Here is a 19,541-nt window from a genome sequence, read left to right as displayed (position 1 = left end):
CTAAGAATACTATTATTTCTGCTTCTTCTCCGACTACTTTTACTACTATTTGAATGGCTTCTATTACTACTCCTACTACTATTTCTGCATAGCTACCAGTTTAACTACTTTTATTCCTTTGTAACTACTCCTACTCTTACTATTATTTATAGTTCTACTATAACTATTCCTACTACTTTTATTACTTCTACTAGTAAAACAACCATTTTTACTACTTCTATAACTACTACTACTATTTAATATTTTTCTATCACTAGGTGTACTAGAATTCTTACTACTTCTATAACTTTTCCCACTAATATTATTACTACTTCTATAACTTCTCATACTACTATTCTTACTATTTCTATAACTACTCCTACTACTATGTTTACTACTAAGTGTACTTATATTTGTACTTCTTCTATTAAAACGTCGTCTACTACTACTACTACTCTACTACTACCACTACTCTTACTACAAATATTACTATTACTTCCACTAGCTCACCTTTTTATACGAAACTTCTGATGCTTCTCTCAGAGGGTATCAAAAATCTCTTTTTAGTTGTCGGCAGCAAAAATGCTTTTGATCTCTAAATTGGTAATGTTTTAATTCTCGGCTCACACGGCCAGCAAAGCGACGACTGCAAATGCCAGAACAGCTTACAAAAAGCCCGCTGTAAAAGCAATTTGCGTGCCTCGAGTGGTGGGGCGTGGTGCTTGATGGTGCAACAACTAAGCGGATCCAGGCCGCACACGCATTGCTATTGCATTCTTGTCCAGCTCTCCCCTCTCCCTTTTCCTTTTCCCACTGTCTGTCTTGAGTCGGTTTCAGATAACAATAGCCGAGTCTCGGTCTCGGTCTTGGAAATGACCAAACGATCGACTAATTTGTCAAATGCCTGACCTGCGTCCATCTCTGCTCGAGGCTGGATTATTAGACAACAATGCCGTGATTTTCCAGCCTCCGCCTCACATATCTCAGAGCTGTTGAATCATGCAACATATTGCTGTGCTCTTCTCTGTGGGAAGTGTCGGGGCACTCAAGTTGATCGGATCCAGCGCCATTTGGTGCTAGATTTCGCGCTGTGTGGCCCCTAACAGGGTTAAGTACCTCATAAAGCGGGTCTGCGGTAATTGAAATGGGTTTCCCTACTAATATGTTCCTCAAGAATGCTGGAAAACCTCCACGGCTCAGCTGTTGCATGCTCAGATATCATTTGTAGTCTGTAAATATTATGAGTGTGTTTTATGATCTAAAATTGTAGATGGATTTATTTAGGTGCACAGAGTGTGTGGCATATTAGACATAGATTTGAATTGTCTTAATGTGGAAATGTAGCCTAGACACGTCCGTCAGACTGAGTCACTTCTGATGGCTGCTGAACAGCGAAACTTCATGGCTCAAATCACAGCCTCGTGTAATGCGACAAGCCATTGCCTATGCTGAAGGTCAGTTTGGCATATACGAATCTGAAACTGAGTGTGATCTTGATGAGTCAGGCATTACTATAAGTTTGCATATAGAATTCGAAGAAATCACGGAAATATTCTATTGATATCATACTAATATGATGATGTTCTTCCATATATCCAACTTAAACAGATCTACCAGAGCGCATACTTCCCATGCGAAATCTTCGCACTCAACCGTAGTTCATAGACCTATTTCAAATTCATTCTTTAACCTCCCTCACACTAGCTTGCTTTTATAACATCTATATATAACTATCAAGTTATAGTCTTGAAAAGGTTTCCAAGTTTTAAGTTGAAATGAAAAGTATACATACATATATAAATATTGTAAATAAGTATTTATCTTCAGATATAACAATAATAAATATAATAATTTGTACCTTTTACATTATATCCCTAGTAAATTTGTAAATTAAATATACCATTTCCAAATGTAATTTATGTCAATATATAAAAGCTGGGCGCTTGTAAGCACATTTGCTTTGCCCTGAACTCTGAACCAATTGCCGAGAAATAAATGGATTGGTTGACCTCTGACCTGGTTTATGCGCAGCCTTAGAAGTGTTAACATTTGGCCGCATTTTGCAGCGTAAACTGAATCTCATGTGTCATTTGTATTCAGTTTTCAGTTTTTTTTATTGGCAACAAACAAAGCGATCAAGTCCAAGTCAAGCTGCTCCACTTCGCCATGTTCTCCATGTGTTTTCGCGCTATTTTTTCTTATTTTTGTGCTTTTTTATTTATTTTTTATTTTTACTTAGCTGTCTCAAATGTCTTAATTTTGTTTACTTCCATTTGTCGTCGCTGTTTGTTTCTTTTATTTCAATTAAGCAGATTTTTTCTGCGCTTGTTTGTGCAGCAAAACCTTCGCGTCATCGCATTTTGAATAACTTTTTTTTTTGCTTTCAGCGTGGCCATTTGAATTTGAATTTAGATTTGAGTTTTAGCTGCGTTGGCGAAACTCTGAACACACACACATTTGACAGCCCAGAGATTTCTCAATTTCGTTTTGAGAGCATGTCAGTGTCACATGAGAGTTTTTGGCACTAATGAATAAATATTTGAAGGAACGAAGCTGGAGAGCTGAAATAGAATGAAAGAATCTGAATCATAAATTGCAAAGCAAAATCTTAGTTCAGAAAATGTTTATAAAATTGAATGAAAAAGGGATTCAAAAATTTGTTTGTGAATTTGAAAATTCGGTTTTGGGTTAGAGACCTTAGTTTAGATCAAAATGAATATTATGTGAAAGGACGAATGAAAAAAGTCTTTGATTATTTGGTTTGGGAATCAAAGACTTAAAAATGTAAAAACTATTGCAAATAATAGTTTCAATAATTTTTATAAAATTTTTTATATATTTTTTTTATGCAAAATTATTGATCTTTATCTAATATATAAAGCTCTTATATAAGCTAAAATTTATTGTATATTTTTTTTACATCGATTATTAGATAAAACTGACTTTTATCCTATATATCAAGGATTTATATCAGCTATAGGCTCTTCTTCAGTTAGGCCTTGTATACTCTCTCTTTTTTGTATATTAATTCAAATTAAAAATACTTAAACAAATTAACAGTAATGGAAATTAAAAACTAAATCAAATTAAGATTACTTTAATGAATTCTATAAAACTATTCATAAAGCTATGCTTGTATGGCCCTATTGAGCCTTCAATGACAACTGATTTCATCGCAATTCTCTGCTTTCAATAAACTAAACCTCAGCTGATGCCCAATCTCAGATCACACACATACCATTGCAAACCCTGTGTCGTCCACCTGGGGTGAGTGCCTTAAGGTTTTCCCTTCAAAACTCACTTCACCTCGACATTTACCGCTATTGAGCTGCAGCGGCATTTATCAAAGCTGTCAAAGAGCTATGCACATTCATTCGGTCAGAGCCATAAACGCACGCTTATCCATGTTCGTCGATGCATGCAACAACAACAACAACAACATCCCAACTAGTTGGGAATTTCAATATCTTTTTCGCAGTCGATATGGGAAACACAGGCACAATGCCTATTTATATGTACATAGGGTAAGTACAGGCACAGATATACATAGATGTGCGTGTGCTTGTGTATGTGTGTGTGTACCCAACGACCTACATATCCGGTGCTCTTATCAATTATCACAACTGCCAACAATTGAGGCAAAAATCAAGCGAGCAGGCAATCCTTTGTAGACATAGGCAATACCCTAGCTTTGGCTACTTACTGGGAGTTTTGGCTTAGTCGGGCAGGGCACCTATTTAGGCATATACATATATACCAAATTAGTGCTAAAATTTCGTTGGCAATTCCTTCTTTTTTTTTTCGTCTTAGGTTTTTGTATTGTTCATAATTTATGGTTTATGGCGAGGGTTGCTAGAGACTCTCTCCCCCTCTCGCTCTCGCTCTCTCTCTCTCTATGTGCGTTGTGGGGAACTCTAATTTGTATTAGGGTCATATTTCACTTGTAGGGTTTCCAGCGAAGTTTCATTTTAATTTTATTGTTGTCGTCGACGTCGACATCGTGCCACATGAAACTAAAGCAACGAATGCATTGTTTTCTGTTTTGTGTATTTTGTTGTTGTTGTTCTTGTTCGATTTTAGGCCTCGCTATATACTACGTAGATCCAAAATATATTCCACCCTGCGGTCGCTGGCGTTCCACTAGGGTGGGTGCCAAGAGCATTTCGTGGGTTTCCGCATACCCATTTTGGCAGACTCCTCCTCACGTCCTCACGTCCTCCGCTCGTCCTGCTCTCTCATGCTCTTTTATTAATAATCGACAATTGTTGACGCACATTTATAGCCCAAAACTGTGACAGCTGGCATATGGATTTCTATTTGGATTCGTGTGCACTCATATCACATATTGTGTCACGCCTAATTATTGTAAAAATAAAATATGTTTTCGATATCACAAATAGCAAAAAAAAAAAATAATGAAAAAGATTATTTTACGCTCCTAATGGAAAAGCACAAAGATAACAGTTGTCATATTTGCTGAGAGCGTGCATTAATAACAGGTGTGACTCTAAGGTATTTCTAGCTCATTAGCTAACTGTTTTTTTTCTTTCTTTTTTTTTTATAACTAAGATTTAAAAACTTAAGAGCTGTTTAGTAGAGGCAGGAACATTTGTTTATAGCCCAGCTTGAGTGCAGTTTTTATTGGTTCAGAGAATATCCGAGACAGTTGCAACTGCGATAAAATAAAAATAAATATATATATATGAATATATGTTATTTCGTATTAGTAACTACTGCTTTATGAATATTTATCAGTATATACTTATGTATAGGTGTATATGTATTTTTATTTTATTACCAGCTGAGCGTGCATATATTAGTTTTCATATTACTAGCTGAATTTTCATTTAGCTGTCATCGATCACAAATATAATTCTACATGGAAGGCGTTTTGAACACTTCATTGAAAGCCTTTAATTAAATCTCAAACTCCCAACATTTGGTCGTAATTATATACATGAAATCTCAATCAATGTTCATTATCCTAAACAAAGGCATATTATTTTTTTTTTTTTTTTTTTTTTATATATATTTATATTAGATTACATTATATTATGTATTATATTTTATTTTATATTTTATTATTAATATTATTTAATTGTCATTATCTTATAATGTTTTTCTTTATTTTTTAATGAAAAAGATTTTTTTTAAATATTTTAATTTTCTAAGCTGATGATTTCATTATTAAGAATATAATAAATATATTATTTATAATTTTGTTGTGCATGACCACGCCTTATTTTGCCTGATACAAATGATATTACCACATAAACATTATACAGTCTTAACACAAAAATCATAAAAGATATACATATATATAAAAACTTGTTCTTACTTCTCATACAACATTTTCCAAGTAAGCAATTATCCAGTTTAATAGAGTATATCTACCCAAATCTAGTACCCAGCTTAGTCAACTAATTCCGCTATATCTGCAGAAAACATATTACCTTTGTAAATATTATTCAACATTCTGCAAATTATTGACCAACTGACTGAGGGTTCGCGGGTGCGAGCAGCTAAAGCAGCCGAAAGCAATTTCCTCGAATTCCAAATTCTTTGTAAGTCGATGCAGCAAAACAGAAAAAAGGTGAGCAAATTCACACTCGACGAATGCAAATGAGCCCAGGCAGGCAGGCAACCACATCTCGCTCAGTCTCAAGTCCAAAGTGCTAGCCACCTTCCGTCTACCTTGCGGCCCTCGCCCCTCCCGTTACCTATCACCTGCTTGGCTGTTTGGCTGTGGCAACATTTGCAGCTGAAACTGAATCACTTGGAAACATTGCAATTTAAGCAGAAAATATGGACTTAAACTAGTTTTGCCACGTTTTCGCCTTCAGCCTGGGGCTCTCAGTGGAAACTAATGCTTGCGCTGACAAACGACGCTCACAAAACAGACTAAACAAAAGCAACAACAATAACAACAACAACAACAAAACATATTTCGCATGGTAAACATTGCTTTCAAATGCCCTTAAAAGTAATCATAACTCTGTAAACATTTCAAATTATTGCCAATTTTTTATAGTTAATTTTAAAAAATATAAAAAAAAAAAACAAAAACATTTTAGCTGTATGTGGAACGCCTTTCCAGTTTGTTTGGCTGTGGCTTTAAGAGGCTTGCATAATATTTTTGCCACCTGTGTTGCGTGTCATGCGCACGTGAGAGTTAAAGATCGTAGAGCGAAGTTTTGTTAGACTTTTGGAAATATGGGAATAGAGAAATAGAGATATGATCATACGGAAATATACATATAGATATTGATTTGGGGAAATAAATTTGTAGATATAGATATATGTACATATGTACATAAAGGGATTATGATATAAGTATATAGATGTAGAGACTAGATAGAGATATCGTTAAAGATATTTCGGAATAAAGAAATATTAATAAACATATATAAATATAGAGATATACAGATGTAAGTATGGGAAATTATATATTTTAGACTTATTCGATTGTCTCCATTCAATGTTTAGTCCAAAATTTATTTAGGGAAATTCTATATATACACATTTTTTTATACACTTAAAATTCCTAAATTGCTTTGATTATAATAAACAAATTTTTTGATTGGTTAAAATTTATATTTGGTATTTATATTATATGATTATTTATATTTATACACTACTTACTTTATGTTTATTAGACTGCTTTATAAAGGGAGCTATATCGAAACAGAGCGATCGCTATATATTCAAAGCTTGTAAGATATAAACAGACTTTGATGTGAAACTGATCTGATTGTTACACATTAAGGTACTCCATATAAACAGCAAGATCAAGTACTGCAAACAAACAAAAATTATAAATAATTGTATATTTATCTTTAAAAAATATTTAAAATCATTACACTCTATAAAATGAGCTCTGTTCAGTGGAATGTTGCTTTATTAAAGTTAAGTATTTCCCACTTTGGCTATTTCAATTAATATGTGCTTCGTCCAAATATGCATAAATGTCTTTTGCTTAATGCTCAAACCATATTCGGCCTAAGAGCTGCATCAATTTTGACGTTTCAAAAGCCAATTTGGCCTCACGGTGCAATGCGGCGCGGCTGCGGCTAAGACTGCGATATGCCAAGTAGAGCTTACAGTAGCGATTGCTGCATATCACACACATGTATATGTATATATGTATGTATGTGTGTGCGTGTGTACGTGCTAGGCATGGCAAATCAGTTGATGGGCAAGAATCTGCAGCCAGCACGTCCCGCCAAACAGCATTTCTCTAGGCCTCGATGGTCTATCTGTCTGTCTGTCTGTCGATCGGTCGATTGGTCAGCAATCGTCGCCACAAAAATTTCCCTTTATGAGCGATCTGTATTATTGATTCTAGTCGTCGGGCTGGCCAGCAGCAACACAGGTAGCTGTCTTATCTGTGTACCTGTTGGCATGTTGACCAGCTAATAGCCAACTTAATACAACAGCCACGTCTCAGAGCTTCATAGAGTTATTAGTGTCGTATTAAAAGGTTTGTGGGTGTTGGAGTGGGGCAGCACAGCTGGAGGATTCTTGATCACTGCTCAATGCATATGAAAGCAAAGAATCTATATATACGTATGTATGTATGTATTTATATATTTATATATTTTCTACAATGGCTGATCTTTGTTCCTCTCGGCATCTGCTTGGCTTGGTAATTGAAATTGTGATGAATAGTCGCAGAGTGTTAATGAGCACTTTGCCTCGACTTGGAGCTGTTGCCGGGAGCGCTACGAGTACCTACATACGACATTCCTTAATGGTCAGCCAGTTGCCTGTTATTAATCAAGAGCAGAAATGTGCAAGAGAGCAAAATTGCAGCAGCAGCAGAGCGACAACTAAGATGGGTAACAACGGCGGCAGCGGCAGCGACAGCGACAGCAGCATCCTCATCAACAGGTAGTAAAACGCCAAGACGTGCCCATCAATATCAATACAATGGCATCGTGCGTGACATGCTCAGCTTCGGGCTGCTCAAGAGCAAACAAGAGAGAGAGGGAGAGAGTGTGTGTGTGTTTGTGTGTGCATGAATTCAGCTAGGGGAAAGAACGAAACGAGGTAAATGAAGTTGGCGCGGCAGCTGGCGAATGAGCAGCCCAAAAGAGAAACACACAAAACACACATACACACGCACACACACACAAAATGCACTCAAAGCTCAGCGCTGTAAACTTCACTCAAGAACAGAAAAGAAGAGCGAGAAGGCGAGCGAGCGAGCGAGAGCATAAATGGAGTACAGCAAGGCAGGCAACAGATACACACCTCGCTGTCAAGCAGTTCCAAAAATACTGGTTTTCTGCAGGCGGCCAAGTTCGTTACAAAGATTTGCTTTCATTTTTCCGTTAACGGCTACGCTCGCTACATTTATATGTATGAGTGTGTGTTTCGTATGTATCCGACAGCAAACACACACACACACACGCACACATTCACACATGAATAGTTTGTATACACGAGCTGCAGCAACAGCAGCTGCCTTGTTTGTATGCGTCTGTCCAGGTAGCATTTGAGCCGTGTTCTCGACTTGGCTTTGCTTTGCATCTTACGCTTTGTTCGCTTCGTTCGCCTGGTCGTTCTTTTATGTTAATCCATTGGCTAAACATCCCGGGCACAATCCCAATCCCAATGCCCGTGCCGGGCTACACACACACAGCTACACAGACACACCTGAGCAGCAGCTGCAGCTGCGCACAGCTCGGACAGGTAGCAAAAGGTTATTTGATTATTCAACAGCCATTTTTTTTCAGCTTCCTCTGCGTCGAGTCCTTCGACAGCCGTTGCCTCTACCTGAACTGAACATCCTCAATTCTGATAATTTTTGCAGTTTTTTGGATTTTAATGTGTGTGTTTTTTTTTATCGCTTGTTTGGCCGAGATAGAAACGCATCTGTCGTTCGTTTTTGGGCCTTTCCGCAATCCAAGAAAGCCTTATCCATGACATCAGACTTTCATACTCTCCGAGAATTTGTATATACATATATATTCTCTGTATTCTCTTTGGCGTTCTGCTTGATCAAAAATGTTTTATTGATACTTTCGAGAGGCAATTGAAAAGTAATTTGCTTGAAATTTATGAGCATCTGGCGAGCAACTGCAAGACTTTAATTAAAGAATTCCGAGCATTTTCCTTTAGTATCGATATTTGCTTCATTTAACAGTTGAGCGACTACGATATGCATGTGTTAATCGATTCCAAATCGATAATCGATTTGAGCTGGCTAAGGCGGCGCACCTGCACTCAATGTTGAGCATATCAATTCTTAGCTACCAGCGTTGCCCCAGTTTGATGCACGCGCTGTAATCCATTTGCTCGTGCCCCAATCGATTTACACACACACACACACAAACACACATACATATGCACGTTGAGTGTGTGCCGGCGACATGGCGGCCTACTTTCGAGTCAAGCCCGCTGATAAGATAATGGGGCTTTTCCTCCAACACCATCACACGGTAGCCACAGTCAATGACTTCCACTGATGTTCGGCTCTCTACCTCCCTCACTCACCCCACCCCCCGCCTTCACTGCTCACTACGTTCCTCGCCTTCTGTAAACATCGCCACTTGAAATACGTTTGCTTCATGCTGCATTTGGTATTTTTGTTGTTGTTTGTTTATTTCTTCATTCGTTCTCTGTTTATTTTGGAGCTTTCATAAGACGGTTTGTATGTATTTGGATTTATAAGCATAATTCTGGTTGTCTTATCGATCATATTTCTTAAAAGGGAGTGTCGAACATATACAGATGTGAAACTGATGAGCGATCAAGTATTGCTCTTTCCTGTTCAAGCATCGCACACATTTTTTGCCTAAACTAACTAACTGATCAAGTTTTGTACGTTTTTCCGTTCGAACATTGCCTTATCTATATGTTCATATACGTTATGTGTATGTATGCTCCACTCTACCTCTATCTGTCTTATCAATTGTATGTTGAAGGGGTTGTATTCTACACAATATATAATGTGATAGGTACAAACTGATTAGGTATTCTCTGCTTTCCCAATACCATTTGCTCTACAGGAAGCATACTCATATATATATGTATATAGATCAGTTGTATGTATATAGATCAGTTGTGATCTTTGAAAGGTAAGAAATACGTTAGGAATTATATTTTGTTATTCTAATCTATAATATATTTGTCTCGAGACAGTTGTTACTTGATATTCATTTAAATTTTACCCCATTAAGAGAGTCACAAATGCTGATCGATTGTATAATAGTATTACATACATACATAGTATTACCTCTTATCTGTCCATAGGTCACACATCAGTTCCATTTCATGCTGTAAAATCGTAAATAATTAAAAGAAATCTTTTTTTTTTCAAATATATTTTGTGGTTTATTTTACACAATTGTGTTGTGTGTGTTTGTAAATTTATTTATATAAATAAATTTGTCAGTTAATCCTATATGTTGGCTTGTAAAAATTTTGCTTAGTTCTTAGGACTCTGTACGAAAAAACGACTTATAAAAAATACATATCGCATATTTATTTATTTTTAAACATTTTTCACATAAAACTTCTAGTTTTCAGGTTGATTTTACTCGATCTCTATATGGAACATAGAAATAACTGCACACACGCAAATACATGTACTCTACATATACATTTATGTATTTGGCTTAATCATAATTAATTGGATTGATTTGTTTCTTACATATATCTCTCTATGTATGTATATGTATATATGATAAGAAATTTACAGTGAAAACTTAAGAGCTTAAATTGTGTTAATTATTATTATTTTTATTTTTGTTTTTCATAATTTAAATGTAATTTAATTTGTCTTAACTTGAGTTTTGTTTATTCGGAAGTTGAAACGAGACTCCACAGCCTGTACATCTGGATCTAGGAGTCTGTCTAAGCATAAAATATAATATAATGCCTTTTATCGAATCTACACATAGATTTAAATTAACGTTAAGAACTAGTCTTAAATCTATTGTTGGGAATATGCAAATCAAATGCAATGCGTTTTCATTAATACATATATATTGTTTTCTCTTGATGTAGGAATATTTGTTTTGAAATTTTGATTATTTCATAAATTTTTGATTCATAAATATATATATATATTTATCTATATATATCTAAGCTATTGATGTGTATATATATGTATGTATGATATATACTCTATATATATATATGATATTTGTGTTGACTTCTATATTTTTTCTTTGAAAAATATAGACAACAATGCTGCAATGATATTTTGTTCGCAGTTGCTTCGCTAAATTAAAGTTTAGATTGGTTTTACGTAAGATCAAGATCACCTTCTGCGACAATCGATGGTCGACAGAAATAATAACGTGTTCCTATGCCCTTGCAATGCTCCTCAGTATTGTATAAAAAATCTATATATTTGCAATGTCTTGTTCAAGCGCACGGCACGTCGATAGGCCGAGTGGGGTCCGTCCGGCTATGCCGTCGTCCCGGCGCCCTACGCACACTTATCGTAAAAGTCTTTTAATTTCGTACTTGCTATTCTCATCGTACCGTTCTTCATTCCAGCAGTTCTACTCCGGCTCGGCTACCAACTGTACGCCTCTCAGATGCGCCAGCCCTGCTCGTCGTCCACATTTGAATCGGTGTCGGAGGGCTCCTCGCCGTACATATCGGCTAGCTTGCGGAAGCGTGGCCCAAAGTTCGACAAATAATCGAAATTGAGATCTCCGTCGTCGGTGCACGACGCCAGGCTGGACAGGCTGCCGTCCGAGTTGCCGTCGCCCTCGTAGGCATAGTGCCGCACATCGTCGACGGTGTTGGCGCCCGTGTCGCGGTCACAGTTCTCCTTCTTCCCGCCGAGGAAGTCACCAATGTCGGGTATGTCATTGGGATCCCGCATGCCCGATTGCAGTGCATGCGGATCCTTGTAGAGCTTCTCCTCGTAGAAGGGCTGCGTCCGTAGTACGTTTAGATCGTAGTCGGTGTCTCGCTCGCCGCCGCCCTCATCCTCATAGTTGATGATCGTCTCACGAATGTCGTCAATGTCCTTCTCGTGCCAGCCGTTCTTCTGCTTCTTCTGCACCACCACGGCCAGCAGAATGATCAGCAGCAGCGCAATGCACGTGATGATCGCTATGATGAAGTTGCGATCGATGCCGAAGCTGACCGCCACAGCCACCGCCCGCTGGCAGCCGCTGTCGATGTTCCGGGACAGAGATGGCATGCCCAGGTTGTAGGTGCGCTCGTTGATCGTCAGATTGCGGACGCAGCCGAAGTAGCCCTGCTGATTGGGCACATGCGTCCAGTTCAGCTGGCGGCCCAGGTGCACCAGATCGACGGGAGTGCCGCCCAGCTGCAGGGGCGAGTTGACGTTGAGGAACTCGTTGGGGCCCTGAGGAGCGCCCAGGCTCATGCAGGTGGACAGACGGCAGTTGTCGACGGTCATCTCAATGCTGGCCCTCTGCAGAATGATGTCCAGCTGATAGGAGCGACCCGCCTGCAGCTGAATGTGCTGATGCTTGATGCGCACCATGCCCGAGCCGTAGTCCACGCTGAGCACCGGGTAGCCCTTGTCCAGCTCCAGCGACAGAAAGTCCGAGATTGGCAGCAGCGGATTGTAGCTGAGCGGACCCAAGTACATGATGAGTCCTTGTTCGTGCTGTGGCGAAATCTCCAGGCTGATGCGCGTATTGTCGCAGGCGGATACGGGCTCGTAGAAGGCATAGCCGTTGCCGTAGAAGCCCACGGAGACCAGTTCGCAGTGGGGGCCCGTGAAGCCATCGATGCAGTCACAGGCGTCGTTCTCGCCGTATCTGCGCGTGCCTCCATTGAGGCATGGCTGGGAGGCGGGCAATGCTTCGCAGACGCACTGCGCCTGGACGAACGCATTGATGCCCACAAAGGATGTCGTGTTGGAGTAGATCATGTAGGGCACGGAGCTCTTGTGCAGTTCGTTTGTGCAGGAGCTCTCGCACTTGAGCTTCTCGATCAGGCACTCGTCGATGTTGACCATCAGCATCTTCAGGCCCAGTTCATCCTCCAGGCGCTGCTGGCTCTGACCCACCATGCCGTTGAGTTTCTCCGGCGCATAGTAGGGCGACCCGTGGGCGGAATAGCGCACGTCCAGTGTGCGATTCTCATTCTGCAGCACCGTGAAGACATCCACGTTGGAGACCGAGGTGTTGAATAGCTTGGCCAGCGAGTGCTGCAGCCGATCCTTCAGCGAGAAGACATCGTCCGCCATTACATCCCGGGGCACACTGATGAATTCCTCTTTGGTGATATTATAGAATCGTATGCTGCCACTCTTGTCCACCGCCTCCTCCGGCAGCTCGTGCACTATGACCGTGACGTCGGCATCAACGGAATGCTTCTGTATCTGGGGTGCGTCCTCGGTCACCACGAACTCCAACAAGTATTCACCTGCCTCTGTGCCCTGGAGCATGGTTATCATGCCGGTGCTGGGATTGAGACGGAACTGCTCATGCGGTATGCCGCTCTTCCATTCGAAGTACTTATCCTCCAGATCCCAGTCGTCCTCGTCATCCACAAAGACGCGGCCAATGTCCGTGTCGGGCGCCTCGCCCTTGTAGTTGTACATGAAGATGCGCGACGAGCCCTCCGACATGGCATTGTCGTTCACGTCACCGATGATCAGATGCAGAATGCTCACCGAACTCTGCTTGGGCACGCCCGCGTCGCTGATGCGAATGGGTATGAAGTATTCCTTCTGCTGCTCCCGATCGAACTGCACGTTGGCGAACAGGTAGTCGTTGTCGATGCTGAACTTCGACTTGATGTCGATGGACGCTTCGCTGTCGATGCCAAAGGTGAAGGGCGGCCCATTCTGCGGCTCGTCATAGTCGTTGGCCAGCAGCTGGACAACCTGGCCGGGATTACGATTCTCCTGCCAAATCACAGGCATCTGGTTGATGAGGAAGGGCGCATTGTCGTTGATGTCCTCCAAGGTGATGATCACTGGCTTGACTGACTTCAAAGATGTGCCTACGCCATCCTCGTCGCTGGCCGAGATTAGCACCTGCCAGCTTTTGTGTCCGTTGGGCGGATCACGATCGAGCGGCTGGATGAGACGCAGGCAGCCGTTATTGTCGATGGTCAGCAGCTTCCTGTGATCCTCCTTGACAATGGAATAGGTGATGTGCTGGTCAGCGTTGCGATCTTTGATATCCGGATCGTATGCCTCGATATTGAGAATGCAATCGTTGGACAAAACTGGACCCTCCAGTATGGTCTTGCTGTACTCCTCCTTGAACACCGGCGGATTGTCGTTGACGTCCTCTATTTTGACCACCACCGTTGTGAAGTCATCGTAGACGCCATCGAAGGCTCGCACCTTCAGCTCGTATTCGGTGACCGTTTCGTAGTCGAGCCGCTGATTAACCGTTATCTTGCCAGTCTTCAGGCCGATCTTGAAGGCATCGCCCACGTTGCCGCTCTCAATGCTGTACACAATCTGTGAGGCATTGTCCTCATCCTCGGCCTTCACCTCGATCACCTCGTAGTTGGTGTTGGCATCCTCGAGCAGTTTGTCGGCCAGGTACGTCATCTTCTGGAAATGCGGCTTGTGATCGTTCTTGTCGCCGATGGAGATGCGGAACACCTGGTAGCCATGATTGTGGTCCCCATTATCGAACAGGCTCGAGGGTGAGTTATCTGTGGCGCTGACCTTCACGTTGTAAAAGTCGCGCTCCTCCCGATCGAACGTTGTCAGCGCCGTGATATTGCCCGAGTTCGGATCGATGGCGAAGATCTCCCGATTGTCGACTAGCTCAAAGGTGATGATATTGTTGGCCGGCGTTCCATCCATGTCAAAGGCGCGCACCTGCATCACTGGCGTGCCTGGCGGCTCGTTCTCCAATATCGTGCCGGACTTGACTTCCGTAAAGAATGGAATGTTGTCGTTGACGTCCTCCACTTTGATCTTAATCTGATGCTCAGCGGCCAGCTCGAACGTGTTGCGCACGCTCATCGTCAGCGTGTACTCCGTGATGGCCTCGTAGTCGAGGCTCTTGCCCAGCTTGATGGTCACCTCGTTGCCAATCTGGTTGAAGACGAACGTATTCTTGCCATTCGTCTGCTCGGTGCGACCCGTGATTAGCTCGAAGATCACCTCCGGCTTGTCGGGCATGTTGGACACGGCGCGCAGCGTTGCGATTGGCTGCGAAAAGTTCTTCAGATTCTCCTTCAGGTAGATGGGCTCGTCAATGGGATCGACGAATGAGGGTGGCTTTATCGACGACTCCACCACACGGATGCGCACCTCGATGTGCGCCTCCTGCAGCGGATCTGGCACGATATTGAAGGCGCGCACATTTATCGTATAGGTCTGACCGGGCCGCCTGTCGATCGGCCGACTGAGATAGATGATGCCCGACTCCCTGTCGATGCGAAAGTATTGAAAGTCTCGCTCCCGCAGTATCTCATACTCCACGATGCTGTTGTTGCGATCATCAAAGTCGCTGGCACTGATCGACATGACCACTGCGTCGATCTGTAAGTAAACCAAAGAAAGAACAAAAACAATTTCGATTGAAGTTCTATATGGGAAAAATGTTCCAGTTCTAGCTCCAATTCCAGTTCTCATTCCCTCCTAGAGTGAAAAACTTGCCTGCCACAATGCGATTATGCACATTTTCCCCAAATGAAAAACTTATGCAAATGTATTCACGCAAGAAAATTCACACCAGCCAAGCCAAATGTGAGCACGAAACCCAACTGAAAAGTCTGCTTGGAAATTGGAAAACTGTAACCAGACAAGCCAAACACTTGCGCCCTTTACTACAGTGCCCACTCGCTAATTGTAACCTTGGCGAATTCGCAATTTCTATAAACACCTTGAGAGACGCCTTCTGTAACTTTCGCCATTTTTATACTGAGAAAACAAACTGGTTTTCAAGCTTCACCTCGTCTTCTTCCATTTTCAAAAGCAAAAGTTAACTAACTACAAATTTTTGATGATTTAGTTTAGAGTTTTTAGATCAATGAACTTTAGTTTTAAGTAAATAATTTATATATTCATTTCAATGAAATTCTATTGTGGTATTACTGTGTTTAATTTATTGATCCAATTTGTGCTGGGGTTGTCGCATAATCCCTAAATAATCAATAGTTGCACAGGGCAAATGAGAAACGTATATATGTATATAAATTAGTTCAAGGTCTTTTTGTGATATATGGCTTTAGGTCACGGGAACTGCTTTACATAGAACTCATTAAATATTTTAAAAGAAAGTCTATCCAAGACAGACAAGTTTTATCTTGTATTTATCTAAAATATTAAAAAAAAAAAACCTAATATCATAAATTAGCTGCTTTATTTAACTTTGGCATAAATTCAAATAAGATTTCTCTTTATCTATATTAAATATGATTATAATATAAATTTCTGCATTATTAAGGTTCTCTCTGTATGCCTACCCTATTTGCTTAGTAAACTCTGGATTTTATCTAGACTATTAATAGAAGCTATTCCCATTTCAGACTAACATGACTTAGGCCTCGACTCGTTTGGCAGCTTTTAAGAACTATTTAACGTGGGCTGAGAGGTAGGTAGAGCGCTTCAAGGTTTCGGGACTGACTCATCGAGTCGAGAGCTAAGAACTGCGAATTGCGAACTGAGAACTGAGAACTGAGAACAATGAACCCCAACCTGTGCCTATGCCATTTTTTTTTTTTTTTTTTTTTTTTTTTAACCTAACCAGCTTTTCCAGTTGAACGCCCACTCCCACACACGCTGAGATCCTGCTGCAGCTGCCTAGCTATACTCTTGCAGAGGTATTAAACAAAATTATAATATTCTCGGCTATATTTAATTTACAACTTTATGTCTTCTGTATCTTCATATATGCATAGAAATTACTATATATCTTCTCTGTTTCTCTTTCTTTTTATTTTCTCCTTAAATATTGATACTATCATATGACTTTTTATGGCTTATCTCTGGAATCAAATATGTTAATTGAATATGTCTGCATTTCATGTTTTGACTCAGACTTTAACTCTATTTTTCTGACATCTTCTATAATTTTTCATTTACATTTTCTTACTCTTTTCTTGAATGTTGCAGTATAATAATAATATTCTATTTTTTAAATATTGCTTTACATTTAATACTAACTAAAATCTCTTATTTTTACGATAATACTGCAGTTTTTAAAAATTATTTTTTAAATACAAATATTCAACATCTTTTTAATTTCTCATTTTTTTTCCCACAAATAACATTTTTCTCGGTACTCGGTCTATACAGGGTGCCTCTAAATTTCAACCGCCCACAAAAAGTATTTAAACATTCAGATCAGAGCATTTGGCACAGACGTAGATCAAATGGCGGTAATCCGTGGTCCGCACATTCGATCCCGACTGACGCCGAGTGCTCAGCTTGCAAGGATTACTCACCATGGTGTTCTCGGACATGGACTCGTCGTAGCGCGCCTTGTTGAAGACGGGTGGATTGTCGTTGATGTCCTCGATGGTCACATTGAAGGTGCACACATCGTCCAGCGGCGGCAGGCCGTTATCCGTGGCCTGCACCGTGACGAAGACGAATTTCTCGTGGATGGGCTCGTCGCGGTCGAAGATGTGCGCCGTCACAATGACGCCGGAGGTCGGATGGATGACAAACTTGGCTCGATCGAAGGCTGACTGTACCAGGCTGTAGGTTATCTCCTGATTGGGATCAGGGTCTGTTGCCTGCACGGTGAACACGTATGTATTCTCCGGCTGCTCCTCCTTGACGGAGGGCGCATAGCCGGCGCAGTTCTTGAACGCGGGCTTTCGATTGTCGCCCAAGTAGTTGTCGTATCTGCTAGAGCTGGAGCTGGAGGAGACGGCTTGCAGTGCTCCGACAAACTGGGCGGGTAAGCAAACGAAGGCGGCAACAACAATAACCAGCGCTATCATCGCCGGTCTCTGTGACCGAAGGCAGGTGTAGCAACTTGTTGTTGTTGTTGTTGTAGAGCGACATTTTCGCTTGTGTTGCTGATGTGGCTGCTGTTGAGCGGGATTCGTATTGCTGCTGCTGCTGTTGCTGTTGTATTGTGAGCGTAAAGACATTTTATAGCATTTTATTCTGTGTACACGATGGCGGAAGGGGATGTCGCAGGTGAGAGGGGATTTCGATCTAATCAAGTTGTCGATATCATCGTAGTAACAAAACAGAAATCACTAAATGAATAACCCGGTATTTTTTTTTTTTATTTTTTTTTTGTATTTCCACGATTTCGATAACTTTATATATATATATATATGTGTGTGTGTGGATCACGGGTTCACGTTACTTTACTTTTCTATTGAACTCGAATTCTTAAAATTCGTTCTCTCGCTCACGCTTTTGCTCACTTTTGCTCTTGCTCTACCTCTCTCCCGCTCACTCTCACAATCGTTTGTTTGTGTTCGTGTGTTTGGCAGTTTGTTTAGACTGCATTTTCATGGCAACCGACGCACGAAATACTTTGTAAAATCGAACTCAAATCAACTTGCAATTAATTCAATTAATTTTCATTCAACTTTCAGAATTTATGCTCATTTAGCTTAAGAATAGCATTTGCTCATTTGCTTTGGTATTCACATTGATTGCCAACTTTGCTTTGTTCAGCTCTTCGTTGTTGCGGCTCTACGGCTTATTTCACTCTCGCGAACAAACAGGTAAATCCAGGTAAAAAGCGGTTTCACACACACGCAAGCGCGCATACACACATAGAGGCTGCCTCTTTCACAGTAACGTAAGGGAGTGTGTGTGTGTGCTTAAGAGCGTTGTTTGGTCAGTGCACTTGTATTTGTTACCAACACGTATAAATGCATGTGTGTGTTTGAGTGTAAACGTTGGCAAAACCAAGGAAAAAGGCACTTTTGTTACTTTTGTGGCGTTTGCACAAGTCACAAACTCGGTTTGTTCGTTGTTTAATTGCTAACTGCACTGCAAAACAGTTGACTTTAATTTACTCTATTCGTATATTAGACGTAAATCGGATTTTGTTTTGATTCAATTTTATTCACAATTGCTTTGTGATCTTGTTTCAAAGCAACCGTTAGATGAGACGGAGTGGCAACGCGAAACCGAAATACACGAGCGTCCGCACGATTCAACTGCGAGAGACGGAATGAGCAACAAGCCGAAAATGAGCGGCAATTCAGCGAGCGAGCAGCCACAATGCCGATATATCGATATTAAATTTATGCGATAGTATATTGTGAATGATGTTAATTAACACAATGGCTTGAGTTACTTTCTTCTTCTGTAAAGATCTTACAGTTTGGAGATTATGTTAGTGGCCGTCGACGTCGAAATTCAAATTTCGAAGTTCGCATTTTGTATGTTCGTTCCGTTATTTAAATGCTATTTTAGCGATTTGATAGTAAACTGGATCAGTAGAATATTTGATTGTCTTGCATTTGTTTAATACTACTAATAATTAATAGTACTTAGTACATTTAATATTCTATTACATAATAGATTTACCTAACAAAGGTAGAACCTCCGTTAATAATTAATCCGAGCTTTAATAAATTTTCGAACATACTTTGAATTAAGGCATCTTCGAACTCCGAAAATAATACAAATCCACTTTTTGTTTAATTGATCCTAAAAGTATGTA

At 40.6% G+C, this 19,541-nt stretch overlaps 1 protein-coding gene across 1 annotated transcript; it reads right to left on the bottom strand.

Annotated features, from left to right (window-relative positions):
- Positions 1-11,123: 11,123 nt before the first annotated feature.
- On the bottom strand, positions 11,124-19,047 carry LOC6579738 (DE-cadherin). Its single transcript, XM_002005584.4, has 2 exons — positions 17,344-19,047; positions 11,124-15,436 (listed from the first exon to the last, which is right to left on the bottom strand). The coding sequence occupies exons 1-2, from the start codon at positions 17,998-18,000 to the stop codon at positions 11,528-11,530; spliced, it is 4,566 nt and encodes a 1,521-aa protein (XP_002005620.1). The 5' UTR covers positions 18,001-19,047; the 3' UTR covers positions 11,124-11,527.
- Between the last annotated feature and the right edge of the window lie 494 nt (positions 19,048-19,541).

This window comes from Drosophila mojavensis, unplaced genomic scaffold (assembly GCF_018153725.1).
Source record: "Drosophila mojavensis isolate 15081-1352.22 unplaced genomic scaffold, ASM1815372v1 contig_80, whole genome shotgun sequence".
Classification (NCBI taxonomy): domain Eukaryota; kingdom Metazoa; phylum Arthropoda; class Insecta; order Diptera; family Drosophilidae; genus Drosophila; species Drosophila mojavensis.
The sequence above is the reverse complement of the archived record's forward strand: the minus strand, read 5'-3'. Positions and strand labels throughout refer to the sequence as shown.

Excerpts from the sequence above, each read along its gene's own strand:
- LOC6579738 (XM_002005584.4), bottom strand. The coding sequence starts at position 18,000 with ATGTCTTTACGCTCACAATACAACAGCAACAGCAGCAGCAGCAATACG. Across the intron at positions 15,437-17,343 it reads CCATGTCCGAGAACACCATG|ATCGACGCAGTGGTCATGTC; the intron begins GTGAGTAATCCT and ends GTTTACTTACAG.